Consider the following 24,850-nt stretch of genomic DNA (forward strand, 5'->3'; position numbering starts at 1 on the left):
TAAATAAGAAAATGTACCTAAGTTTCTTACACAATGTAAGTGCTCAGTAAATGCCAGCTGCTAGTAATATTCCTTTAGCCTACCTAAGATGCTGTCTACAAGGCCAGTCAAGAGCAGGACAGACTCCACAACCCCCAGGAGCAGCCAGGTGCCCGGTCACCGTAGGTCCCTTGCTGCTAAGTTGCTGTCCATTTTGTGGAATGACACTCTCCCAACGCAGGTGACTGCCAGCTTGAGGGACTGTCTTCGCTGTTTCATCTGTGTCCTTGGTCTGTTCAAAGGATGCAGCGTTGCACATGGAGCCTAAGAAGGAAAAGATGGAGCCAGAGGTGGAGCAAGGCAAGAAACAAAGACTAGACAGTGTCACCAGCAGTGAGAGCTTTGCAAGCTCGGGCTTTCAGGAAGATAAAAGTCTGAGCGACGTGGAGGAAGAGGAGGGTAGGTATTAATTCCTTCCTGTCCTACAGTCGGAGATATTTTTACAACATACTGTGCATCTCTGACATTTTTTTCGTATTTATCACCCTAATAAACATCCGTGGGAGACTCGAGGGGCAATGTCCCGAGGAGATAAGAGTTGAATTAAGATTATTTACAGAGTTACTAATTTTGACAGGGAACTCTGTGCAATTGTCTCCCCTTGGGCCTTTTGTCTTAACTCATCTTCCCCCTCCCCCTACACTTCTGGTGAAATGGGCTGGAGGCCTGGAAAAATCTCTGATACTCATACTGAAACTCAAATGCTCTTGAAAATGACCTCTGATCCACTTGTTGGTTTGTTTTATGTTTTGCTAACATTGTTCCAATAAGCTGGGATGTGGCAGGATAACAAGCGCCATTACAAACAGCTCCGGTTTTAATGCTTTCCAGATTCTGACGATTTCTACAAGCAGCCCATCACTATGGAAGATCTGATTTCTTACAGTTTTCAAGTGGCCAGAGGCATGGAGTTCTTGTCTTCCAGAAAGGTCAGCCTTGCTCCTTACTGTTGTCCTTCTTTGCGAGGCCTGGACACGGGGACACTCACATGGACACACACATACGTTTGCTACAAATCCACTTTTTTCAGTATTTGCTTATACTTATGTCCTTAAGGATAGAGCACACATCACGATGAATGCCTTCCTTTATCCTCACATGAGTGAGGAGCTTTGACAAGGACGAGTCTTAGCAGGAGCTAGAACTTAACTGGAGAGGAAAACCTCACCAGGGTTCAGACTGGAGAAACCTGGTGCCCACTCCCCGCTTTGCCCTCCTGCATCTTTTCAACACTGACCCGAGTCTCAGAATACACGACTTCACAGGAGGGCTTCTGTTGGCCCATCCGTGTGGGCCCCCCACCCACTGCAGCTGGAGCTCCACAGCTCAGGATCAAAGGTTGGGGGCGTTTGGGTCTCTGTGAGAACTGGATCGCCGGCTCCGCTGACCGGGACGTTCACTGTCCCGCACGACGGTAGCCGAGCAGCCTGAAGCTGAGCCTTGGCTGCAGGGCCTCCAGGGGCCTGTGTTTGGAAAGAGGCGCTTCATGTTTATGGTAAAGGTCCTTGTGCACCGGGGGTGGCTTCCGTCATGTAATGGGTCCTCACATGAAGAAGAAGAATGACACTGAGAGCCGCAGGAAATTAGTCAGGTGGATTAAGGAAACGCGTTGGTGACGCTACTGCTTTATTACAGTGTATTCATCGGGACCTGGCAGCGCGAAATATTCTTTTATCTGAGAACAATGTGGTGAAGATTTGCGACTTTGGCCTTGCCCGAGATATTTATAAGAACCCCGATTATGTGAGAAAAGGAGATGTAAGTCCATTTGGTGTTTATTTGACTCATTTCTACCCTACCATTTCTAAAGTGCAGCCCGCAGCCCGTGGTAAATATTTACACTTCCTCAGCAGTGGTCCCTGACAGCCAGCGTGTGCTTCGTGAAGACGTGCAGTCCTGATGGGCTGTGTTCCAGCGAGCCCTGTGTGGGGCTCGGAAAGGCCACCTCTCCTGGTTCTGTCCTTCCCTCCCTCTGGGTACCCGTCCCCTGGGCAGCGCTGCCTGAGATGGCTAACCTGAGAAGTGTTTGGCGGGGCCCTGGGGAGACCAGCTCCTCACCCCTTTGACTCCTGCGGGAGTTTTCTGAACCACAGGACAGAACAGCCTGGACTCTTTCCCACAAATGAACCCAGATGATTGATTCAGCAGGTGGATATATCTCAGGAAAGGGTGGGGGCAGGTATTAGTATTATCTTGCTAGCGAGGAAACTGTCCCCCTCCCACAGCTGCCTTCCACGCCCGGCATCACCCTGCTAGCTCACACCCGCTCTCTTCCCTGCCTGTTTTTGGACATAGTGTTACATTTCACTTTTGTGGGTGACCTCCCGTGTCCTCTCTTGTCCGGCCGGCACCGTGAGGACTAAGCCTGTGTCTGGGCCCTGCTGAGGACTCTGCAGCCTGGTTCTAGGCTTAGTGAGCAGCCCACCACCCAAAGGGCTTAGTAACTGCAGTGCGCCGGGCGCCACCCCCACAAGTTCTCATTCTTTACGTCATGGTGGGGCTGAGACTTTCCCTTTCTGAAGAGTCACCAGGTTTTGTTGACACGTCTGGGCACGGACTGTACATTGAGAACCACTGCCCCACAGTCTCTTTATATAAAGGGGGGGAAAAAGAAACCAACAAATTTTCCTACATGCCCTGATGTGCAAAGATGGCATCACCTGTGTGTCTGTCTGTCCTTCTCTTCTGTCCATCTATGTCTCTTCCAGCCTCTCCCTGTCCCTCTCCCTTGCATTTTTCTCTTTGTCTCTCCATTGTCCCTACTTCCTGTCAATTCCCATCCATCTCAACACTTTGTAAGCGGGCATTTTCCCGCCAAATCGCGTCGTAACGCGGGGCTTTTTTGACATTTTCTCGCCAAAATTAGACTTTCCGTAAAATATTCATATCTTTCGATCTATTTGATATTTTTCTATGAAACTTTCAGTGTTTTAGTTTAAAAAGAGGTGCAAAATATGTGTTATTCTCGTCTCCCGCGCTTTGGTATAAAAAGCTATATGACGAGTTTACTCGTTTCCCGCAAAAAATGTGTCAAGTGGCAAGGCCTAGCTCACTGGGATTCCTGCTAACGCAAAGCGAACAAAAATTTGTCTGCATACCTGAAAACCAGCCCTGTGGTCCTTTAAATACCGTCTCTCACTATTCTTCTTTCCTGCGTCTTTGCCCACTCCCCCCACTCAATGACTTCTAAAATCCTGTCTTTTTACATAAGAATGCCCTTCAAAATCCTCTTTCTTAAGAAAAATTCCTGGAAATCACTGATTTTCAGGATGTCTTCTAATTCAGATCACTCTTTTTTCAGGTCCCTGTGGAGCGGGAATGGGGGACTAGGATTTCTTACAGAGTCATGGAGTTAGGGCACGCTGGACATAGGAGGGGCTTCCTAAACATTTATCGTCTTCATAGGAGTCAGTACAGCACACAGCTCTCCTTTTAGTGGAAAACTGCATGTTAGAAGAGTTTTCTCCATGTTAGGAAGCCATAACTGCTCTAGGAAATGATTTCTGGGCCAAGTGTTATCTGGGAGGTGACCCCACGGGCACTTGGGTTGAATGTGCTTTGTTTGCATGTCCTTCTGCTCAAGGCCCCCTTGCCCTTTTCTAGACTCGACTTCCTCTGAAATGGATGGCTCCTGAATCTATCTTTGACAAAATCTACAGCACCAAGAGCGACGTGTGGTCTTACGGAGTACTGCTGTGGGAAATCTTCTCCTTAGGTAAACCTGGGGGGAGGAAGAGATCACATAGCCCAGACCCAAATGTCTGCTGAGTGTTCCTTGGATAGATACAAACTTTAGTTCAGCATGTAAAAGAAGTGAAAGCCCTCACAGAGGCATGGTCCACATAGAGTCCCAGATGAGGAATGAATGGTGCGTGTATGTGTGCCCTGTATCATAAAGATGCTTTACACAAACAGCAACAAGGCCAGACCAGTATTAAATCTGCAGTTAGTAGTCAGTTTTACCTTCAGCAATCTGGCTACTCCTGTCTCTGTCCTTTGCCTTCTTTACCTAACTCCTCAGACACCCGGATTCCTAATGTGCTCCCCTCAGACTTAGGAACAGCCCCAACAAGCGCAGCTCACCCAGTGTTAGAAACAGGAGACCTTTCTAGTGCCGTTAATATTAGCACAGCTAGTATGAGCCTTGGACACGGGTTTATGTGGGATGAACAGTGGGGACACTGGTTGTATTTATTCTGCTTCCAGTCACATCCACTACAGGTGGCTAGAAACCTCGCTCAGGGCCCCGAGCGCACAGCTGTGCATGGAGCCCACATCTGCTTGCAGACACACTGGTGCTCAGAGGCTTCCCAGTTGTGGGGTCTAGCCAACAGTCTTTTGGACTTTGCCAAAAGTTTGCCTTTCAAAGCAAATAAAAGTCACCCAGTAACATCCCTGGTTTCCTGTAATGTGTGAAAATCATTCCCCTGCTTTCGATGACAGGCACCTGTTGCTTCCAGTCTTTGAAAGCAGCTTGGCGGCTACAGTGGCCCCGCAGTGACACAGCGCCAGCACTGCACGCCTCCCAGCTGCTTCCGACCAGCAGTAATCACTAGAAAGTGCAGGCAAACAAACACGGAGGTACACAAGGCTCGAGGTCCGGGACAGAGCAGACTGGGGGCCGGACTCACCCTACCCGCTAAGAATCCCCCTAAAAAGAAAGGTTATATGGGTGCTGGACAGTAACACTGGCAAGAGGCAAAGTCTAGGTCCCTCTGGCACCCCCATGCCAGCCCCCGCCACACACCAGCCTACTACTGGGGCCCAAGGCCCCCCTTTCTCTCAGGCCCATCACAGCAACTAGTCTCCCAGGTCTATGAGAAGTTTACAAGAAAGGAGTGAATTAAAATCATTCTCACTGAGGAGTGAATGATCCACAAGTGACCTATTCCAAGTACAGGGGCTTTTTTAAAAGAAGCTCATTAACCCAGGAATGAGCCTCTAATGATGGGATTTCTTTAGGGTTCCTTGTGGGGAGCGGGAAGGGACCCTTCACATGACACCCTCTCTCCTGATCAGACAGGCGTAGCCCTAGGAACGTGGGGACATCAGACACCCAGCACCACGCGGCCCACCCATTGGCAAGGATTTGCTAAGCTTCGGTGTGGGTTGTACTGTGCGTGGAGATCCATTTCAATCGTTGGCAATTTACTGCTAAACCATCCCTTTAAAGGGAGGAAAGGAACACTGAATTGCCCCCTCACCGTAATGCGCCTGTGCTTGCCCGTTGTCTCACGCAGGTGGGTCTCCGTACCCAGGAGTGCAAATGGATGAGGACTTCTGCGGTCGCCTGAAGGAAGGTGTCAGGATGAGGGCTCCTGAGTACGCGACGCCTGAAATGTGAGCCCGCGGCCGCCTCCACCCCCACCTGGCAGCTCTCACCCCACCGGACACCTCAGAAAGGGGTGCCCTTTTGGTTTTTAGAACCCCAGCTCTGCTCAGCCCCTGCCAGGCCCAGCTGTGCTGGGAGTACCTTCCAGAAGTGAGGCAGTATCCTAGATCCACCCTCACCTACTTGTTCTCTCTTGACCACTGACACGACTTTTTAAGGCCTCTGGCTGTAAACTGAAGTTAGAGATTCAATTTCTAGGTATGAATCCAGATAAAACTAAGAGACTACCCAGGAACTTGTCCCCATTCACAAAAGGGGAGCCAAAAGGGACCGAGGGCTAGAAGCCTCTACTGACCAGTCCTCCGTCCACACTAAAGACCAACGAGGGGGTTCGGTTTGGAAGGCAGGGAGAAGAGGTGCAGGAGAGGAAAGGGGGCGTTTCCTGCTGGAATTAGTAGTTACGCTCCCCAGGAGGCTCTGTGGGCTATAAGACTTCTTTAGACTTGTTGTAGGAACCAGCTCAGCAGCTGTCTGGAGCTTCTTCTTGAAGTGGCTCCCTGCTGAGCAGCAGTCCTGAGCCTCCAGGAAGATGACAGGCTCTCTCCATTGTTCAGACCTTGCTCGCCTCTCTGGGACACTCTTTCTTCCTGAAGCATTTGGACGCTTTGCACTTTGCGCCCAGAGCAGGAATGCGCTGACACTGGCAGTTTTCTTGAGCTGCTGACAAGGATTTGGGCCTCCCCAGGGCGGCACCACCTTTCCTGAACTGGCCGGTGGCCCTCCCCATCCCACCCACACAATGGGGTCCTGCCCGTAGCCCTGGGATGGCCTTTGGGGCGGAGTCAGAGGGAACGAAGGAAGTGTGGGCTTGGCCAAAGTGCAAGGTCGCTGTCTCTCCTCCTCATCTGGAAAAAAGGCGAGGGCAGACCCAGGGCCAGGGCGAGGAGGCCGGGACTCAGGCCTGTGAAGCAGAGTTAGCAGCCTGAGAGCAGTGGGGAGCAGCGGCCTGTTCTTGTCAGTCTTCCATGGCGTCCTTATCAGGAAAGTGCAGGGAGCTTGAGGCCAGGCTCCTTCCTGAGAGCGAGGCAGATAGCTTAGCCCCAGGACTGCACTGGGGCTGTAGGGGTGAAGGCGTGGGGAGTTTTTAATTACTTGCTTCCTTTTACTTGGTGGAGAAGGGCCAACACCAGGAGATCTGGTTTAAAATGAGGTTACTTTGCACTGGAGAGCTTTCTAAGTGTTTCCCCACCGCAATGGTCTTCTTTGAATTTCCCATCAACCTTGAGGAGCAGGCAGGCAGATATTATCATCTGAATTTGGTGAGTAATGAAGCTAAGCCTCTGAGAAGTGAACGGACGTGTCCTCCGTCAGCTAAGCAACAGAGCAGACAGATTTAGAAAGCAGTCCTTTGGGTCACAGGACTGTTAAATTAGGAATATAGCCCACATTCCTTAGAAGAAATGTTTCTCTAACATGTCCACTCATACTTCGAGTTAAATGTTTCCTTCCACTTTTCACATAATCTGAAAATCACAGGAGGACGTTCTGTACTAACAGTACTAGTAATAACTGCAGTCCTTAAATAGCAACATTTAAAAATGTTTAGTAACTAGTTATTTAGTGCTTATTAAGTGCCAGATACTGTTTTTAGCACTTCTAACATATATTAATTTTCCCACTGCTCATAACAACCCTATAAAGTAGGTACTGTTATTATCCCCATTGTACAGACGAGAAAACCAAGGCAAGGAACTTCTCAGTGACTTTCCACGCTGCTAGTACGTTAAGCAAACCCAGCCTGAATCCAGAGCACAGACCGTACCACAGGCTGTGTCCCCCATTCTTCTCTTGCTTCTGGTCCAATGTAACTCTAGGTAGAAAGTCATATCCACTTTGGACTAGAAACTCCCTCAGACTTTATCAAACCTTCAGGTCTTCACATAAAACTCTCCGGGGTAGCACTTGCACCCCACACAGCCCACAGAGAGAGAAGGATCATTCCTCAGTCTGGGGGGTTATTTGGAAATTATAAAAAGTAAGAAGCAGCTTCATGAAATGTTGGTTCAGAAGGCCAGAATTCAAACCGTCAGCCATTCTTGAGCATTTAAAAGCTGATGGAGAAATGTCCTCCTTGTTTGTTCCGACAGTGGGAAGGCCGGGGTAAGGACGAAGTGCAGCTCTCAGAACTGGGATTCTGTGACCTGAACTTGGCCCAAAGTGGCATGCACTTGGGAAAGAAAGCTCTCCCCACAGGTCCCTCGCCTCCCAGGTTCTGCTGGGCTGGGTGCATCTGCTGTCCCTTTATTAAGCCTATTTGCGTCGTGATGTCAAACTAACATTGGGCCCTTGGTTTTCCGCCCAGAGCCTGTTTAATCAGATACTTTCGATAAGGGAATAAGCAGTAAATGTATTGATTTTTTCTTCTTTCCTTTGGTGTCTGCTGAGATGATTTGAATTGAATTTTAAGCAAGAGAAGTGGAAACTGGCCATCATAAAGCAAGAATCAAAATAAAACCCAGCAAGTAGCTGTAGGTGGTCCCTGCACCTGGTCCTCGCATCTGCCCAGGCCACTTGCTCAGTGTGACATGATGCTGGCTGACATCAGCCTGGGGCCACGGACCCAACACCCCTGTTTTCAGGGCCCCCTTTTGTTTTTCCGGTTCAAGCCTTGCTTGCTTTGGCTTCCTTGTATAGATTGTCTATATATATGCTGAATGTTCTTCCAATGGCCTCCAAGAATGTGCTCGTTGCTAGTGATGAAGGAGCCCCAGTAAACAGCCCCAGGGCGGTGACACCTGACTCGGCCCCCGCAGCACACTCACCGAAGGGCCCTCACAGCGCTCGGAACCTGCTGACCCACTCCACACCCCCTGGGAGTTAGGCAGAGCAGGTCCAGTAACTGCAGTGCAGGTCGGGAGGGACCCAGGGTCACGTTCTGAGAAGAGTCCTGACCCATAGGTTTGGACAAAGCTGGGAGGATTTGCAATTCAGACAAGTGAACTTTATGAGCTCTTGTCCCTTACTCGGAGACTTAGGACATCTGCTGAGTGGGTGCTTGTCAGAAGGCAGCACTTCAGTGCCACCTCCCACCTGTGAGGAAAGCTTGCTTTGGAAGGCTAGTGCCCATATGGGGCCACCACTCCCCGGGGTTCCAGCAGAACTGGAGGACTTTACACCTAAACCACACTGCTTTGCCTCTCAGAATTGTTTTTACTGAATGGTACTGTTTGCTGCTAAGGCTTTAGCCAACATGGAAAGACAATGTACAAGGCAGTGCCATGAAGTTGTTACCACCCGGCTGGTCATGATGTTGAGGGGCGTCTAGGAGAGCTTCCTCTCTGGTGCCCATTCCGGGAATGGCCATGCTTCTTCTAAGTAGGCTCCTGACTCATGTGCACCATCTAATGACTAGGCCTTCTTTTCAGCAGCTGCCTGGATGCTTAGGGCGTTGCCTCTATCAAACCACCCAGAGTCATGTAAATTTTGCGTATTAACTTTGCCTGTAGTTTCACCTTTTTTATCTTTATGTTACCTTCTCCCTGATATTCTTCTTTTCTGTTTTCTTTAACCTCCCTATACTCTTGCTGCCTTTACCAGCCATTTCATATACCTTGAAACAAAATAGGGATATTCTTAAGAGATACTTGGAGCTGTTGGTGCAACCTGAGAGCATGTCACTAAGAAATGGCAGAAGTCAGATGAGTGCTGGAGCTTCTCAGGCTTTTTTAGCAACACCCAGGTCCCAGCACTGAAGTAATGTGTGCAGTATGGCTTAAGAATTCATGGAAGGAGCAGCGTCCTCTCTTCCCAGAGACCCATCTAGCTTCCTTCAGCAAATCTTTACTGAGTGTTTGTATGGCAGATGCTGGGCGGGGTGAGGACTGTGGAGACGCGGTCCCTCCCTGCCCACACAGCGCCTATAGCTGGGTGCTGACCCAGCACCAAGTTCCAAACCCATTTGGCTTTTGATCCGACTCAGTCAGTGTCCTGTCTAGTCCAGATCTCCTGCGAGAAGACTCTACTTACCGTAAACATCTCTTGAGAGCAAAGAGCCCAAAGAGTAAATCCTTAAGCCGGTGTGCGCAGGGCTCTGGCATGTGTCCTGCGGGGCAGGGGAAGGGGCAGGTAGAGATCTAAACTCCCTACAGACATGACCAAGAGCAGAGCCCAGCACCTTTACATCTGAGATGTCAGAGGGGAGGAATCACACAGGGACCCTGCTGACAGTTAAATCCCAGGACAAGATGCAGCTTCTGTAACATGAAGACAAACGTTTTCATGTCCAGAAGCTCAGCCTGTCTTTTTTGCCTTGAGTAGCAGGAAGCCAGTTTGTAATGGCAGCTTTGACATGCTGGGGGGAAATCAGCCACATGCAAGGAGCATGCACACAGCCCAGGGAAATACAGTCAACGTGGACTTCCACAGTTTGGAAGTGACATGTGTCCTGCAGGCAGGGCCTTCTCCACTGGTGTCCACTGTGAGCTCAGTAGTGGAACTGGGAGAGCTGGGAAAGGCCACTAGGAAGCTCGGGCCGACCTCCCGGGCACACTGATCACCCTTTGAGATTTGTGTCTGTGTTAACTTTCTACCTTTAAGGATGTCCTGCTTTTGACGGTGAGGGAAGAGTGCAACATTTCATAGGCACATGAACAGTGGCACCCCTCCCCAAAGAGCTCTGCTTTCTTCACAGAAGACCGCCCTTCCCCTCTGCAGGGACGGAGCCATTCCAAAGAGCTGGGGTTGTAATGGGCCCTGGAGGGTGCTTTGGGAGTCTGCCTGGGGAGTCTGCCTGGGGAGACATGTTTCCCACGACCAGCAGGTCCTGGCCATGTTAACAGCCCTTCTCTTATGAGTTGGTGCCGCCCTCCCAAACCTACAAATGAAGGCAAACCATCATCTTTACATGCATGACAGCGCCCATCGCTTTGCTGACATGGTACGTGGGTGATCTATATAGCTGCCAGTTGTCTCCAGCTCTTTCTACTGTGCTTTCACCCCACAGCTATCAGATCATGTTGGACTGCTGGCACAAAGACCCCAAAGAAAGGCCAAGATTTGCAGAACTCGTGGAAAAGCTAGGCGATCTGCTTCAAGCCAATGTACAACAGGTAAAGCTAAATTTATCTAGAATATCAGAAACCAAATGCCTTTGAATGTAGGTCAAGGGGGTTTTTAATAGCTATTGATAGCTGAGATTGGCAGTTTAAAAAGGTGTGTGTGTGTGTGCGCAAGCATGCAAAATTATTTTTGCAAAACACAGCTAAGATTGTGGAAATGACATAGTTGAAGCTGACATAATGTTTCACAAAAATAGTTTGAAGTAGAAATTTGTGCAATTAGAGCTGTATCTTTGGTATTTTAGGATGGCAAAGACTATATCCCACTAAACGCCATACTGACAGGAAACAGTGGGTTTACATACTCAGCTCCCGCCTTCTCGGAGGACTTCTTCAAGGAAGATATTTCAGCTCCAAGGTTTAATTCAGGAAGTTCTGATAATGTCAGGTAAGATATCTTTCTTTTCCCAAATTTATAGTATATAATTTTCAAACATACAGAAAAACAAAGCCTACCTCCTAAATGTAACTATAGTTAACATTTAGCCCTATTTTGTCCATATCTACTATATCCGTATCCATATCTCTGTATATCAACGCATTCTCTCGCGTGTGTGTATTTTTCTTTTTGCTGAACCATTTGAAAGAGGGCTTAAGGCACTGTGATATTTTACCCCTAAATACTTGGGTATGCATCTTGTAAGAAGGACATTCTCCCGTGTAGCCACACCAAAATTATCACAAAGAAATTGATAATTCTTTAATATTGTTAAATAGTCAAATTTCTCCAAATGTCTTTTATACTATTTTAAAAAAAAAAGCAGGATCCTATCAAGAATAACACATTGCAAAAAAAAAATTAAATAAATAAAAATTAAAAAAAATAAATAACACATTGCCTTTAATTTCTTTAGTTTCTTTCATCTATCTTATTCTAGAATAATTCTTCCATCTGTTTCTTCCTCAATGACACTGACTTTTTCCATGAGACCTTAGATAAAACTAAACAAGCTGGATTTTAGTTCCGTGCCTGATAAATGGACATATCTGTCATTACTGCAGAGGAAACTGGAGGAAGGGGTGAGGGGAGAAATGTTTGCCAAGTGCCTCCAGTGGCGCTGGGGGGATCAGCATGTTAGTCCTAATGGTTACACGGGTATCACACATGTCTAGTACTAGTCACACGTGTAATACACGTCATTACTAATGGTCCCATGTGTGTCGCACACATCCGGTTCCGGTGGTCACGCAGACTGCTGTGCGGTCGGCACTGTGCTAGGCTCTGCGCCTACACCCGCTCCTTTAATGGTCCTGACAGTTCTCTGAAGGAGATGTCACTATCCTCTCAGACAGGTGAGGGGGCATTGAGGCGCTGTGGAGGAGAGCTCCCCAAAATTGTGCGGCTAGAAAGTGGCAGGATAGAGCTTCTAACCAGGTTTTCTGACAGCCCCTTCCTATTCCCACACAGTCAGGACTCTTTAGGCCTCGGACCATCCTGTGGGTCTTCTAGCATCTTCATTTGCAGTAGGCACAACCCCAGGCTCTGCCTTCAGTTCAGCCAAACTTGGCAAGTGACCAGGGAAGGCATGGGGAAGAGCTGTGACAGTCTGAAAAGACTGACCACTGCCTGTGACAGGCCTGGAAGCCCATGGCCAGCCCGTTTGTGGCGGTGGGTTTCAGGTCTGTAGCACTGCTCATACTTCACAACCAGCCCAAGAAGCTAAAACAGTTGAATCGTCATTCTTAAAGATAAGAAAACTAGCTTGGATGAAATAAATTGGCAGGGTCTGACTGGGTCAGAGAGGGGTGGGGAAGGAAGTGACAAAGTTATTGGGGCCCTTCCAGTATGTTGCTGAGCCTTGGCCCTAAGAAATGGGGCCTGGCAGATGGTGACGGGGTATCAGAGTGAGAAATTCAATCAGTAGGTGAACTCGTCTTATATCTGACAGTCCTTCCTAACACATCGCCAACAACAGGTCAGGAGGCAGTGCAGGGAAATCACAAATACTACCCATTTCTGTAACCACAGAAGAGACTATACCTAGTACTCAATTACACCATTACATCAGCTGCGTGACCTCGGCGGGTCATTTTATTTGTCCTGTCACATCCTTTCAGAAGTAGGCAGCTGCATGATAAAGTCATATCACGTCTCTGGGCATCATTTCTGATTCCACAAGGGACCAGAGGCCTATCCACTATTCTCTCAAGCATCCCTCGGGTTTTGCTCGGAACTATCCAGTGTGGATTAGCAGCCATGGGAGGAAGTGGCGTCACTGCCAGGACCCCAGGGCAACACAGCAGGAGAATTTCAGCCTCAGGAGTAAGGTGACTCCTTCTGGTATTTTGGCTCATCTTAGCTGGGATTCGGTGCCCACGGTCTCCTGACCAATGAAAGCTGAATGCATTTTCCTGTCCTGATTTTTCTGTCTGTTTCCTCCTTAGATACGTAAATGCTTTCAATTTCATGAGCATGGAAAGAATCAAAACCTTTGAAGAACTTGCACCAACTGCCACCTGCACGCTTGATGTAAGTATTGGAATTACCCGCTCGATGCCCCTCAGTAGGACCCTTTGCCAGACTCCATCCAAACCAACTGCAGCAGTCTGGCGGCTCTCAGTGAGCGGGGGCTGACATGACAATCCCAGGGGGACTCACAAGGCCCAGCTATACAGCGCTCAGTTAGACGTAGGTAACTCCGTAGTGTGAAGACGGCTCGGCTCAGAATTCACTCCATGGCCCAGGTCCTCGCCTGCTTGTAATTTGTCCCTTTGCAAACTTCACTCTGTGTTTCTAAACTTCTTGGCTATCAGTGATGGAACCCTGCTTTCCAGGGAGTAGAGGAACGCAAAACTGTGAGTGGCGGGTGAGTGGTGACGTCGCAGGCAGCTCTCCCATTTGGGCAGCCTGAGACCCAGAAGGAGTCTGTCTGGTACTCAGGCCTGTGCTCCTCCCTACTGAGGGGAGGCTGGACAGCGTGTTCCTACCCAGTCACCCTGCGAGGAGCAATCCCAGCAGCCCGGCCAACAAGAGGGCTCAACCAGTGTGTCTCTTTAAAGCTCTGGAACTTGGCGTTGAGAGAGGATGTGGAGAGGGCGGGCGGGGCGGGAGTGCCATGCCATCCCAGTCCCCTCCACTCGGGTGACCTGCAGGTGAGCACTGTTGCCACTGAGTGGGCTGAAAATGCTGGCTCCCAGGACCCACCCACACTCACTGAGTCAGTGTTATGCAGGGTGTCATGCGGGGTCTCTGGTCCTGCTCCCCATGTAAGAACACAGGACATGGTGAGGCCAAAAAGGAACACCCACGGAGCCATAGGTAGGGGAGTCATACCACTCTAGTCTCACTGGCGGCTGGGTTGGAGACACAGGAAGCAGGAGCCACACTATCCGCAACCCGCAATCCGCCGTGCTAACTGTAATCCGCTCTTGCTGGCTCAGCCACCATCTTCTTGCTAGCCCCCATTTGCTGCTAGGGCAGCCATGGCAGTTATATCAGTGGCCAATGGCTCACTGGTTACAGCTGATGGCCAACTAGCCACAGCTGATGGCCATGCAATCACAGTTGATGGCCATTTACTACCTGAGCCAGCACCTTTCCACGTGAGGCCGAGAGCCTGGAAACTGCACTCCTGGCTCTGTCCCCACAGTCAGGCTCTGCACCGACACAAGGGCCCCAGGGGATTCACCTGCACATGAAAGTTTGAAAAGCACCCGTGATGCCCATGTCCCACAGAGGGCCTGGAAAACCAGCTACAGTGCAAACATTGCAGCCTGTGACATAGCACAGTGTAGGGACAGAGCTAGAAGTGCAGTTTCCAGGCTCTCGGCCTCATGTGGAAAGGTGCCGGCTCAGGTAGTAAACGGCCATCAGCTATGGCTAGTTGGCCGTCAGCTGTAACCAGTGAGCCATTGGCCACTAATATAATTGCCGTGGCTACGCTATCAGAGAATGGGGGCTAGCAAGAAGATGGTGGCTGAGCTAGCCAGCGGGGATTGCAGCTAGCAAGTGAGGTTGGTTGGTTGGCAGAGAAGCGGACAACAGGTTGCAGATCGTGTGGCTCCTGCTTCCTGTGTCTCCAACCCAGCCGCCAGCGAGAATATAGTGATATGACTCCCCTACTTATGGCTCCGTGGGTGTTCCTTTTTGGCCTCACCATGTCCTGCGTTCCTATGTTGGGAGCAGGAGCAGAGACCCCGCATGACGCCCTGCATGACACACCGTCACCATGAAAACACCAAAACTTCTTCAAACACACCAGATAAAGAGGAAAAGCTGAGTTAAACATTTAAAAACCTCACAACTAAGCTGCAGAAAACAAAGGTGGAGTAGCTGGAAATTTTGTTTTGCTGCTTCGTACCTTGGTTTTAAGTCTAAGGGCGACACTGAGCAAACATGGAAGAGCTCTCCCAATATCACCCTCCCCGCCCTCACGCGGGAGGAGCTAGGCAGCCTCACAGGCCTCAGAGCCAGTGGCAAGAGGCATTTCTTGCAGCTGAGCAAGTTTAGAATGGTCAGTGTAGAGACAATGCTTTATCCTAGTGGGCAGGGCTTGCGGAGGTGAGGACAGCTGGAGTGACTTGGGGGGCATCCCCCAGGTCATCCCTGACTTGGCGTGGAGCCCTCCGGGCCAAGCAGGAAGTGTGACCTCTTCCCTTCCCGCCAGGATCTCCGGGTGGACGGGGAAACTCTGCGGACCTCTCCGCTGCTGAAGCGCTTCACCTGGACCGACAGCAAACCCAAGGCCTCAGTGAAGACCGAGTAAGGGAGCTGGCTATCTTTCCGTGGTCCATGACGGAGGGGCGTGAAGGAAATGCTGGGAAGGGGGTTTCGTGGGGATATTTGAGAGCTGGTTGCCCTCCTGAAACACAGTGTCCAGGCAATGCAGAAAAATACTATTTTTCCCAGAAAGGCAAGAAGGAGGACATAAAATCAGACATGAGTATCATGCTCTAGGAAGGAAGATTGGGGCTTAAGAAGAGAAAATACGCAGGAAGCCTCAGGAGAGACAGGCAGCCCAACCCATGGAGCGCAGTGCTGAGGCAGAAGGGAACCTCTCTGCCCTACTGTGAGCAGCCAGCGGCTGGAGCTGTGCTGCAGGGGCGGGGAGAGGCTGGCCCGTACGAGCCCCGCCCACAGCGTTTGCACAAGGGTCATGTGCTGTTTTCCAGTCCTAAGACATGCAGCCCTGAGACCCCTTCCTGTTTGACCCTGGCCCCCTCCCTCCGTCCGTCCGGTGACCCCCTGACCGCCACTGTCAGAATTATGTAGGCCCTGGGTTTATAGTGCACTGCCCTGCGCATCATTTCGGGGGCTCTGCTGGTCCCCCCCTGGGAGTAGTGCTGGGCGGGGAAAGGCTGGGCCTATCAGCCACCCTTTCCTCCCTTCCTCCCTCCCTTCCTTCCTTTTTTCCTTCCTTCCCTGGTTCAACCGCCTGCCTGTCTCACCCGCAGGCAGAACCCACCGCCTCTTGCATCTAACTCAGGAGTCAGCAGACTTTCTCAAGAGGCCAGAGAGGAAACAACTACTCAGCCCTGCCATTGTAGTATAAACACAGCCCTGGGCAGTGCATAAGCAAGGAGGCATGGCTGTGTCCCCATGACCTTGATTTACCACACAGGTGGCGGTGGCCAGTGGGCACATGAAAAGGGGCTTAGCATCATTAGTCAGTCAGGGAAATGCAAACCAAAGCCACAGTGAGATGTACTTGACACCCACTCGGATGGCTAGGATCAAACAGTGTTGGTGGGGATGGGGAAAGGTGGAGCCATTTCAGCTGCCATGGAAATGTGAAATGGTGCGGCCACTCCGGAAAACAGCGTGGCAGTTCCTCCAGGTGTTAAGTGGAGTCTCTCTGTAATCCAGCGGTTTCACTCCTAATGTGTGTACCCGACAGAAATGAAAACATAGCCAGACAAACACGTGGATACAAATGTTCACAGTAGCATTATTCATAATAGCCCAAAGTCGAAACAACCCAGATGTCCACCAAACTGATGCATGGACAAGTAAAATGCAGTATATCCACACAATGGCGTATGACCTGCCAATGAGAAGTGTGAGGTACTGGTACATGCTCCAATGTGGATGAACCTTGAAACCATTAAGTAAAAGAAGCCAGTCATGAAACACCACAGACATGACTCTGCTTAAAGGAAATGCCCAGGGTAGGCCAATCAATAGGGACAGGAAGTAGACGAGTGTTTGTGTCGGCTGGGGGTGTGGGGTGTGGGGAAGAGGAACAACTTGGTGTGCTAATGGGTTTTGGGGGATGATGGTCGCACCCGCTGTGAGTATGCTAAAACCACTGACCTGTACCCTTTAAACAGGTGGACTGTATAGTATGTCAATCCTATCTCAGTAAAGCTGTTGTTTGAAATAACAAACAGGTGGCCAGAGGCCAGCCCACAGGCAGTACTTGCAGACCCTGAGCTAAAGCAGCGGAGGGTAGTTAGCGCCGTCCACCAACCACAAGTAACCTCAGAGGACAGGGACACTTCCAGGCAAACTGCTCCTGGGTGTTTCCTTTCACCACCAGCACAGCGCTGGCACCAGAGCCTGGCACCCCGAGTGCTCGGCACAGGTGAGGGAGGAATGGATGGGAAAGCGCAGGGTCCCACGCTCTGTTGCTTCCTGTTTTGCAACACATCAGAAGATGGGTGGCCACATGTGTCTGTATCTTTGTGAAGAAAGGAAAACCATGCATTACATCCTCTACTCCGAGACTGAAAACACAGAACATGGAGCAAACGCTTGTCCTGCTAGTTCGGAACCACCCCGAGTAATGCACTGGTGCGCAGCTTTGCTCATTCTCGTCCCAGCAATCAGAGGAAAGTAACCCCGAAAGGACAGAGAAGGTTTGCCTCCTTGTGGCTGTCTTAGGCTGGACGTAACATACAGAACCCAGAAGCCAGTGTCTTCACCTGGGAGCCTTGCTCCTCATATACGGTCCCCAGATGTCAAGTGTTCTCGTCGAACACAAACATGAGAGGGAGACATTTGCATGAAGCTTTTTGTATGAAGCTCAATTCGTTTCTTGAGGCCACTGTAACAAATGACTGCAAACTTGATGGCTCAAAACAAAGGAACTTTTTCTCTTGCAGTTCTGGCAGCCAAAGTCCAAAACCAAGGTGTTCACAGGGCCCTGCTGCCTCCCGAGGCTCTGGGGCAGAATCTTTCCTTCTCCCAGCTGCTGGTGGCTCCAGGCATTCCTGGGCTCATGGATGCCCTCATGTCATCTCCTCCTGTGTCTGGGTGGGACTCTCCCTCTGCCTGTCCTAGGACGCACGTGATTGCCTCAGGGCCCACCTGGGTAGCTCAGGCTGAGCTCCTCCCATGAAGACCCACATCTTAACCACGTCTCTTGCTATACAAGGTGCTATTGACAAGCCCGGGGGTCTGACATCAATATTTGGGGGTGAGGAGCATTTCGCAGCCTTCTATAGTAGCTAACCAGCCCAAGAGTAGAGAAGGGCTGTACCCAAGTCTTGCTGTCATTTTCCACGTGGAGTTACGGATTTGCATGATCTTGTCACAGCCCACGCCCACTGACAACCAGCTGGCAGCAGAGGGGCACTGTGCAGCTCTAGAGCAGAGTCTGACCAGAGGTCGAGGTGGGGTTCAATGACCATCGACTTTAGGACAGTTGTGAGTAAATGACACATCACAAAGGAGTGGACTTCAGTGTTTGATGTCAAGAAACCGATTTTGTACATGTGATTTTCCCTTTTTGTTTTCTTTAGCTTGAGAGTGACCAGTAAGAGTAAGGAGTCGGGGCTTTGTGACCTCACCAGGCCCACCTGCCATTCCAGCTGTGGGCACGTCAGCAAAGGCAGGCGCAGATTCACCTACGACAACTCCGAGCTGGAAAGGAAGGTCGCGTGCTGCTCTCCTCCCCCAGACTACAACTCGGTGGTCTTATACTCCACCCCACCGGTCTAAGGTTGGACACAGCCTTATTTCTACAAGCACATGTGTATGTATGCCCCCAGAAAACTAGCTTTTGCCAGTATTATCCACATATAAATTTACACCTCTACCATTCCACAGGAGCCAGCTGCTTTTTGTGATTCTCAATAGTGCTTTTTCCTCTTGACTAACAAGAATGTAACCCCAGATAAACAGAGTAACAGTGACAAGTGAAGACGGCCCCTGCTGAACCCTCACATGACTCAGTGTTAAAGGTCTTTCCAAGCCGTAACACTTGCCTGCTCCTTCCCCCCGGGGCCTCAGGGCGCAGAGCCTTGGATAGTTCAGAAGGGACACTGGCCACGCCAGGCAGCCACACACCTTAAGCCGTCGGCCTAAGCAATGCCTCTGGGTCCTCTCCAGATGTGACGTGTAAGAAGGAAAAAAGGGAGAAAGGAAGAAAACAGGACAGAGCACGAGAAGGCCGCTGAGCTGGACCACATGCGAGGGAGAGGGTGGGGGAGGGTAAGAGGGCTGCAAGGTCTTTCAGGGGTGTCTGCAGCCCTCACCTGACCCGTCCGCTTCTGAGAGCCCTGCTGGGGGCACAGGACGGGGGGTAAGGGACATTTTTCTGGATTCTGGGAGACAAGAAAAGGACACTTTTTGGAACTACAAAGCAAATTTTAAAGCTTTAGCTACAGGGCTAGTTTTCTGTCCATTCCTACATGTGGCACACTTTTTATTTCCAGCACTGAGGAGTGTGGTCACATCTGAGGCCTGACCACGGGCCACTGGCCACTGAGAGCTCAGCCCGCACCCAGCTGGCCCCCTGGCCTGACACTTGGCATAAGGCTCCTAGTAAGCTAATCGGAATGAGTCTTGTCTGTTAGGGTTATGTTGGGCTTGAAGCCACATTTTAAACAAATAACGTCAGACTCTATTTTGACTGTCAATGTATAGTCAAGACACTTAACTCAGTGTTTTGTATTAACCTGTTTTGTACAGTTAGTTATAAAAGGAAGTCGAGGAGAAAATGCAGTCTTGTGCAAGGTTTTCTCTATACAAAAATGAGGACAGATGAAATTTAAACAGATAAGGCGAGTGAAAACCCCATCTCGATACCTAGCGAACCAACTCACTGAAACAGTTGGGACCCGAAGGATAGGAAGTCAGTCATGTTTCCTTTTTATTTAATTGGGATTCACTATCTCATGTTTGTCTCCTGGGAAGCTGTGTGAGAGCATTAACCAATGTTTATTAAGCACTTTATGCTCCTTGAGAAGAAAGGTGTTATGTAATTTATGCAAGACAGTCTAGAATTGGGACTCAGGAAAATCCATCAGCCACCCACAGGCGAAAAGCCTCTTTCCATGGGCTGTGGACCTTGTCTTGGGTCTGAGGATGATGGAAAGGGGAGACAGGGTACAAAAGGGGGCCCACTGTTCAGGGTCTAAGAACCCCGGAGCTCTCGGCTGGCTGGCTGACACCCGCACCTTCTGAAGCCAGTCAGAGCTGGGCAGGCAGAGCGGGTTCTTGCTGCTGGCAGAGGACCGTCTGCTTCCGTTATGTTATGCATGTAACTTAACTCTAGAACCTGAAATATAAGTAACAGAAGAATCTTTGCTGACTTCCCTGTGTCATTGTCTGGTTTCAAGGTTCTTTGAAGAGATGGAAGAGTCAGCACTTCCCAATTGAGGGGTGGGGGCGAGGGGGAGCCTGTGGCCAGCCCAGGAGCCAGACAGGCCTCTCCACCAAGCGCCAGGGCCAGAGGGGAAAAGCTTCGTTCTTCTTCTTTACATGCACAAAAGCACCTGGGACAACTGGCAATAGTGTAAACGAGGTAACCAGAAGGGGGTTAAACATGGGGAAAATAAAAGAAGACCTCAATCAATTCTCTAGGTTTTTCAGATTGGATAGAGATCCAACAATTAGTGAAAACAAAGAAAGACCTTAGCTCTGTGTGTAATGTCTTGATTTCAGTAATCTAATTCTTAATCATGACAAGACCTTAGTTAAAACCATCTTACCAAAAGAAAAACATCTCTTAGAACGTTCATTCAGTTTCTTAAAAGACTCTGGTTTGTAGACCACGTGAGACATCAGTCAAAATATGTTCCCATTGGAGTCTTAACATAGAAAACTGGAGGCTTGCAGTAATGGGTACTCTGTCTAGTTGCAAAGGGCTTGCCAGACTGGTTCATTAAAACAACCCTGAGAACGAAAACACTAATTAACTGATAGGATGCTTAGAACCGTTTGTCGTGTATGACAAAAATGGTTGGCACTAACAAAGCAAGAACCAGCACCACCTTTCAGGATTTGAGATAATGTGCGTGTGACAGCATGTGTGGAATGGGACAACTACACGCAAGCAATGACGCTCAGACCTCAGTTTTAGCCCCTGGAACAAATCCGTCCAAATCCTGGAAAAATGTTACTTAGGTCTTCTAGCTACGCCTTGTTTCCCAGCCCCAGAGAATGTCAAACAGGAAACAGCTCCTTGGCGGCCCCTTTTCATTGATTAAAGGAGCACATCTCTGACTGACAGCGGGAGTAGCTATGTGTATATATATATATGCGCGTGTGTGTTTTGTGCAGAACTATTTAAGGAAACTGGAATTTTAAAGTTACTTTTATATGGACCAAGACTACATGCTGCAGATGTTCAGACAGACACAATTTGGTCCTGCATCTCTAGTCACCATGAATGTATTTTGTATGCTATCTTCATATAATAAAGTTAACTTCAAAACATGGATGTATTTCCTTCCTGATTTGCTTACACATGAAAACGGGTTATACATTTCACTGGGAGTGGTAACTGGTGTTCTGGGAGAGCTCATTAAATACTGATTATTAAACTCAGCACTGCGCGAGAGGGCCGAGCTTCCTCTCGATACGACGCATGGCCGCGCTAACAATCGGGACGCTGTAAGAAGGAATTCACACCAGGCAGGCGGCCCAGAAAACTAAACACTAAGATGAGGACGATCACAGACCGAGTGCTGGCTGCAGATCAAAGTGCCCTCAATTTAAAAAGAGGCAGGCTTCCCAAACACTAATTTTCAGCTAATAAACAATTACCACAATTACAGGGTATGTGTGTGCGCGCAAGTGTGTGAGAGGCTGTGTGCAGGAAACCACACAGAAGTAGGCGGCAAAAGCCCGAGACACACAGCGTCCAGGCCAGAAGCACACGAGCTACGTTTCCCTCGGCTTTGTGGCTTGCATCCTCGGAAGAGAACTAAATGCAGATAATCGCTGCAGACACAGAGCGTGTCTAAGTGACGACCCTTGTCTTAGAAGTGGTCACACACCATCCCCTTCCTAGTAATATTGCGAGGAAACTGGATTGGAGAGACTCTGAGGGAAAACGGACCTTTTTTGGGGACAAAGACAAGAAAAAGGGATAGATGACTAATCCAGTAAATATGTGGTTAACTGAAGGGGGCAAGAGGCATTTTTATCTTCAAGAATCTGAAATTCTTTAAAAGTATTATTGGTTTTCATAACAGAAGAGTAAAGTCACTCCTTTAGGCAGATGATTTGAAGAATGCTCGAGCAAGTGGCGTCACGGTTTATAAGTTTTCTCATGACTCTGGAAACTTACAGGACATTTGGGAATTGAGTTTTTTCTTTCCTCCAGCAGGATGGCCCAGTGAGGTTTACTGGAGTCGTCGGTGTTAATCAGATTACCAGACTTGAAGGTTTCACAGGCCAGGAAATTCTTCAAAAATATCCTGGGTCCTAACACAGGGATGAGTAGCTTTCTATTTCTGGAACTAAGGACATTTAAGGGAGAAAAAAACAAAAACTAGATACCACTAATGTTCTATTTTTTGATCTGGGTGTGGTACCTAAGTGTGTTCACTTTGTGCTAATTCATTAAGTGCTTTAGAGGAACAAACCATATTTTCATAGCACTCCAACGTGATAGGTACTATTAGTATGCCCTTTGTGTCAGTAGGAAAATTGGAATAATCAAAACACCTACCAGCATCTGTGCTCATACACTCCGCCTTCCCTTCTCCATGGCCAACTCACAGCACGTACTGGTGCACGGGACCCCTTCCTCTCGTCACCTACTCAAGGACACTGCTCCAGCAATTCCCACCCTCTCAGCCCCATCATATTTTCTCCTTTCCACTGGATCCTCTCCCACATCTTAGGGGAAAAAGCTTCTCTCTCTCTTTTCCCCTCTAGCTACCACCCGTTTCTCTATTCCTCTCTACAGCAAAATTGCTTGAAGAGTCGGTTCTACTCCTCGTCTCCGATTCCCTGCCTCCAGCCCAGCTTTCATTCTGACTCACAAAACTGGTCTCCACAAGGTGATCAGTGACCGCGTATTGCTAAACCCAATGGCCCATGCTCAGTCTCCATCTTTCTTGACCCATCAACAACTTGACCCTTATTCCTAAAAACACCTTCACTAGATTCCAGGATATCACATTTTTCTTCCAATCTCACTGGACATGTCTCTCCTTTACTGGTTTTTTCTTTTCTCTGACCTTTGAACATTGTCCCCGTTACCCGAGTGCTCTGCCCTGGGCCCGGCTCTCCGTCTCCACCAACGTCAGGCCTTTACATGACACCTGTATGACCGGACTTGCAAAACTACATGTACGGACCAGGTCTCTCCCCGACACCCCGAAGCCATGTGTACACAAGTGCTACATTGACATCTCCTCTTGATGCCTGGTGGGCTGTGTCCCAAAGACGGCTGCAACAGTAGCTCTCATCCCATAAGACCTTTGGCAATGGGCCCTTGCCACGTCCCCATTAAATTCCTCTCCCCCAGAATCAGAGCTGGCTTTGTGACTCGCTTGTAATGGACAGAATGTGGCAGACCTGACACTGCATGAGTCAGAGGCCAGGTCAGAAAAAAATCATGCATTTTCCACCTGAGGTTAAAGGTATACTCTCCAAAAGCCCCCACTAGAAACCCAGTCACCTGCGTGGAGAAGCCTAAGGCACATGGAGGGTCCCCATGTGCTCCCACGGGCAGTCCCCAGCTTGGCCTACCCTACAAGTGTTCAGTTCAGGTGCCAGATGAGATGACGTCAGCCCTCAGCCACAGGAATTTTCCCAGCTAGGGTTCAAACACAATGGAACAGAGAAGCCACCCCCGCTGTGCCCTGTCCAAATTCCTGACCCACAGGATCCCTGAGAATAAAATGGTTTTCTGCCATTCAGTTTGGAGTTGCTTGTTACAAAACCAGAACAAGTATGTACTAAACATCTCAACCAGGCCCCTGACCAAACTCCCAATTGTCTTTTCTCTCTTCCCTCTCCTCTGTCTCACTCCCCCACCCCCAAAAAGCCCCTTTGATCCTACAACAATCCCTTTAAGTTCAGTAGTATCCTCCATCCTGTGAGCAGTGGGCCAAAATCTTCGGTCATTTTGACGTCTCTTTCTTTCTTACGCCACATCCAATAAGCCAGGACATCCACTGGGCTCTGCCTGGGAAATATATTCAGAATCCAATCCCTTCACACCACCCCTACTGCTGTCCCCCAAGTCCCAATCACCATCATTTTCCACTTGAAATCCTGCAAGAGCTGCCTAACCAGAGCTGAGTAGATCCTTTCTGCATGTTGTACCACATTCTTTCTCTGCTCCCAATGTTCCCGCAGCTTCCGCTTCTCCGGAGTAAACGCCGCAACAGCCTTAAAACTTGCCTACAAAGCACTACCCCTCCCGTTACCTTTCTGTCTCCCTGTCTCACTCTGCTCTAGCCAGGTGGCCTTCCTGCCATTCCTCCAATACTCCTGGACCTGGAATTCTTTCCACCCAGATATCTGCACAGCTGGCGCCTTCTCTTTCCCTGCTCAAATATCACCCTGTCAGTGAGCCCCACCACTCAGCTCATCCCACTGGAAATTCTATCGCCACCCCCATACTCCCATCTAGAGTTGGAAGACGAAATACAGGATGGCCTGTTGAATTTGAATTTCAGATAAACAAATAATTTTTAACACAAATATGTTCCATGCAATACTTGAGACATTTATGCTAATTATCCATTATCTGAAATTCATGTTCAACTTTGTGTTCTGTATTTTTATTTGCTAAATCTGGCAACCCCGCCCACATCCTTCACCCTATTTTATTTTCTTTCTATAACCATTATTACCTCTTGATGTACCACATACTTTGTGTTCTCCCTGCTAGAATAAAAGCTCTGTAAGAGCAGACATTTTTATCTCTTGAAGTCAGAGTTGTTCGGTTGGTTCTCAGAACAAACCCTGAAATATAATAGGCATTCAATAAATGTTTAATGAGTGAGTGAAACCCAACTCATCCAACTGTGGCACCGACTGGGCAAGTGGTTTTCCCAAGATTACTGGGTGGGAGACTGAGGATTGAACTCAGGTCGTCTTGTCCTGGCAAGCAGGTTGCTTAACCACCATGCATACCATTTTAAATGAATTGTAAGGACATGCATTTTTAAATTCTCTCTCCTCACATTCCCCCCCAACCCGGTTTATATAAAAGGATATTTTACAGATGAG

General features: G+C 49.1%; 1 protein-coding gene across 1 annotated transcript in view; it reads left to right on the plus strand.

The window, feature by feature from the left end:
• FLT1 (fms related receptor tyrosine kinase 1) overlaps positions 1-21,093 on the plus strand; it is a 159,936-nt gene extending 138,843 nt beyond the window's left edge. The window contains exons 21-30 of the mRNA XM_019736494.3: positions 282-438; positions 871-968; positions 1,675-1,797; positions 3,643-3,754; positions 5,280-5,379; positions 10,374-10,479; positions 10,734-10,876; positions 12,874-12,958; positions 15,096-15,190; positions 18,172-21,093. Coding sequence (XP_019592053.2) covers positions 282-438; positions 871-968; positions 1,675-1,797; positions 3,643-3,754; positions 5,280-5,379; positions 10,374-10,479; positions 10,734-10,876; positions 12,874-12,958; positions 15,096-15,190; positions 18,172-18,370 — 1,218 coding nt within the window. The 3' untranslated portion in view covers positions 18,371-21,093. The remainder of the gene's footprint in view (positions 1-281; positions 439-870; positions 969-1,674; positions 1,798-3,642; positions 3,755-5,279; positions 5,380-10,373; positions 10,480-10,733; positions 10,877-12,873; positions 12,959-15,095; positions 15,191-18,171) is intronic.
• Positions 21,094-24,850: the final 3,757 nt, after the last annotated feature.

The sequence above is a fragment of the Rhinolophus sinicus genome, chromosome 16 (genome assembly GCF_057876585.1).
Source record: "Rhinolophus sinicus isolate RSI-liver-muscle chromosome 16, RSI-T2T, whole genome shotgun sequence".
NCBI lineage: Eukaryota > Metazoa > Chordata > Mammalia > Chiroptera > Rhinolophidae > Rhinolophus > Rhinolophus sinicus.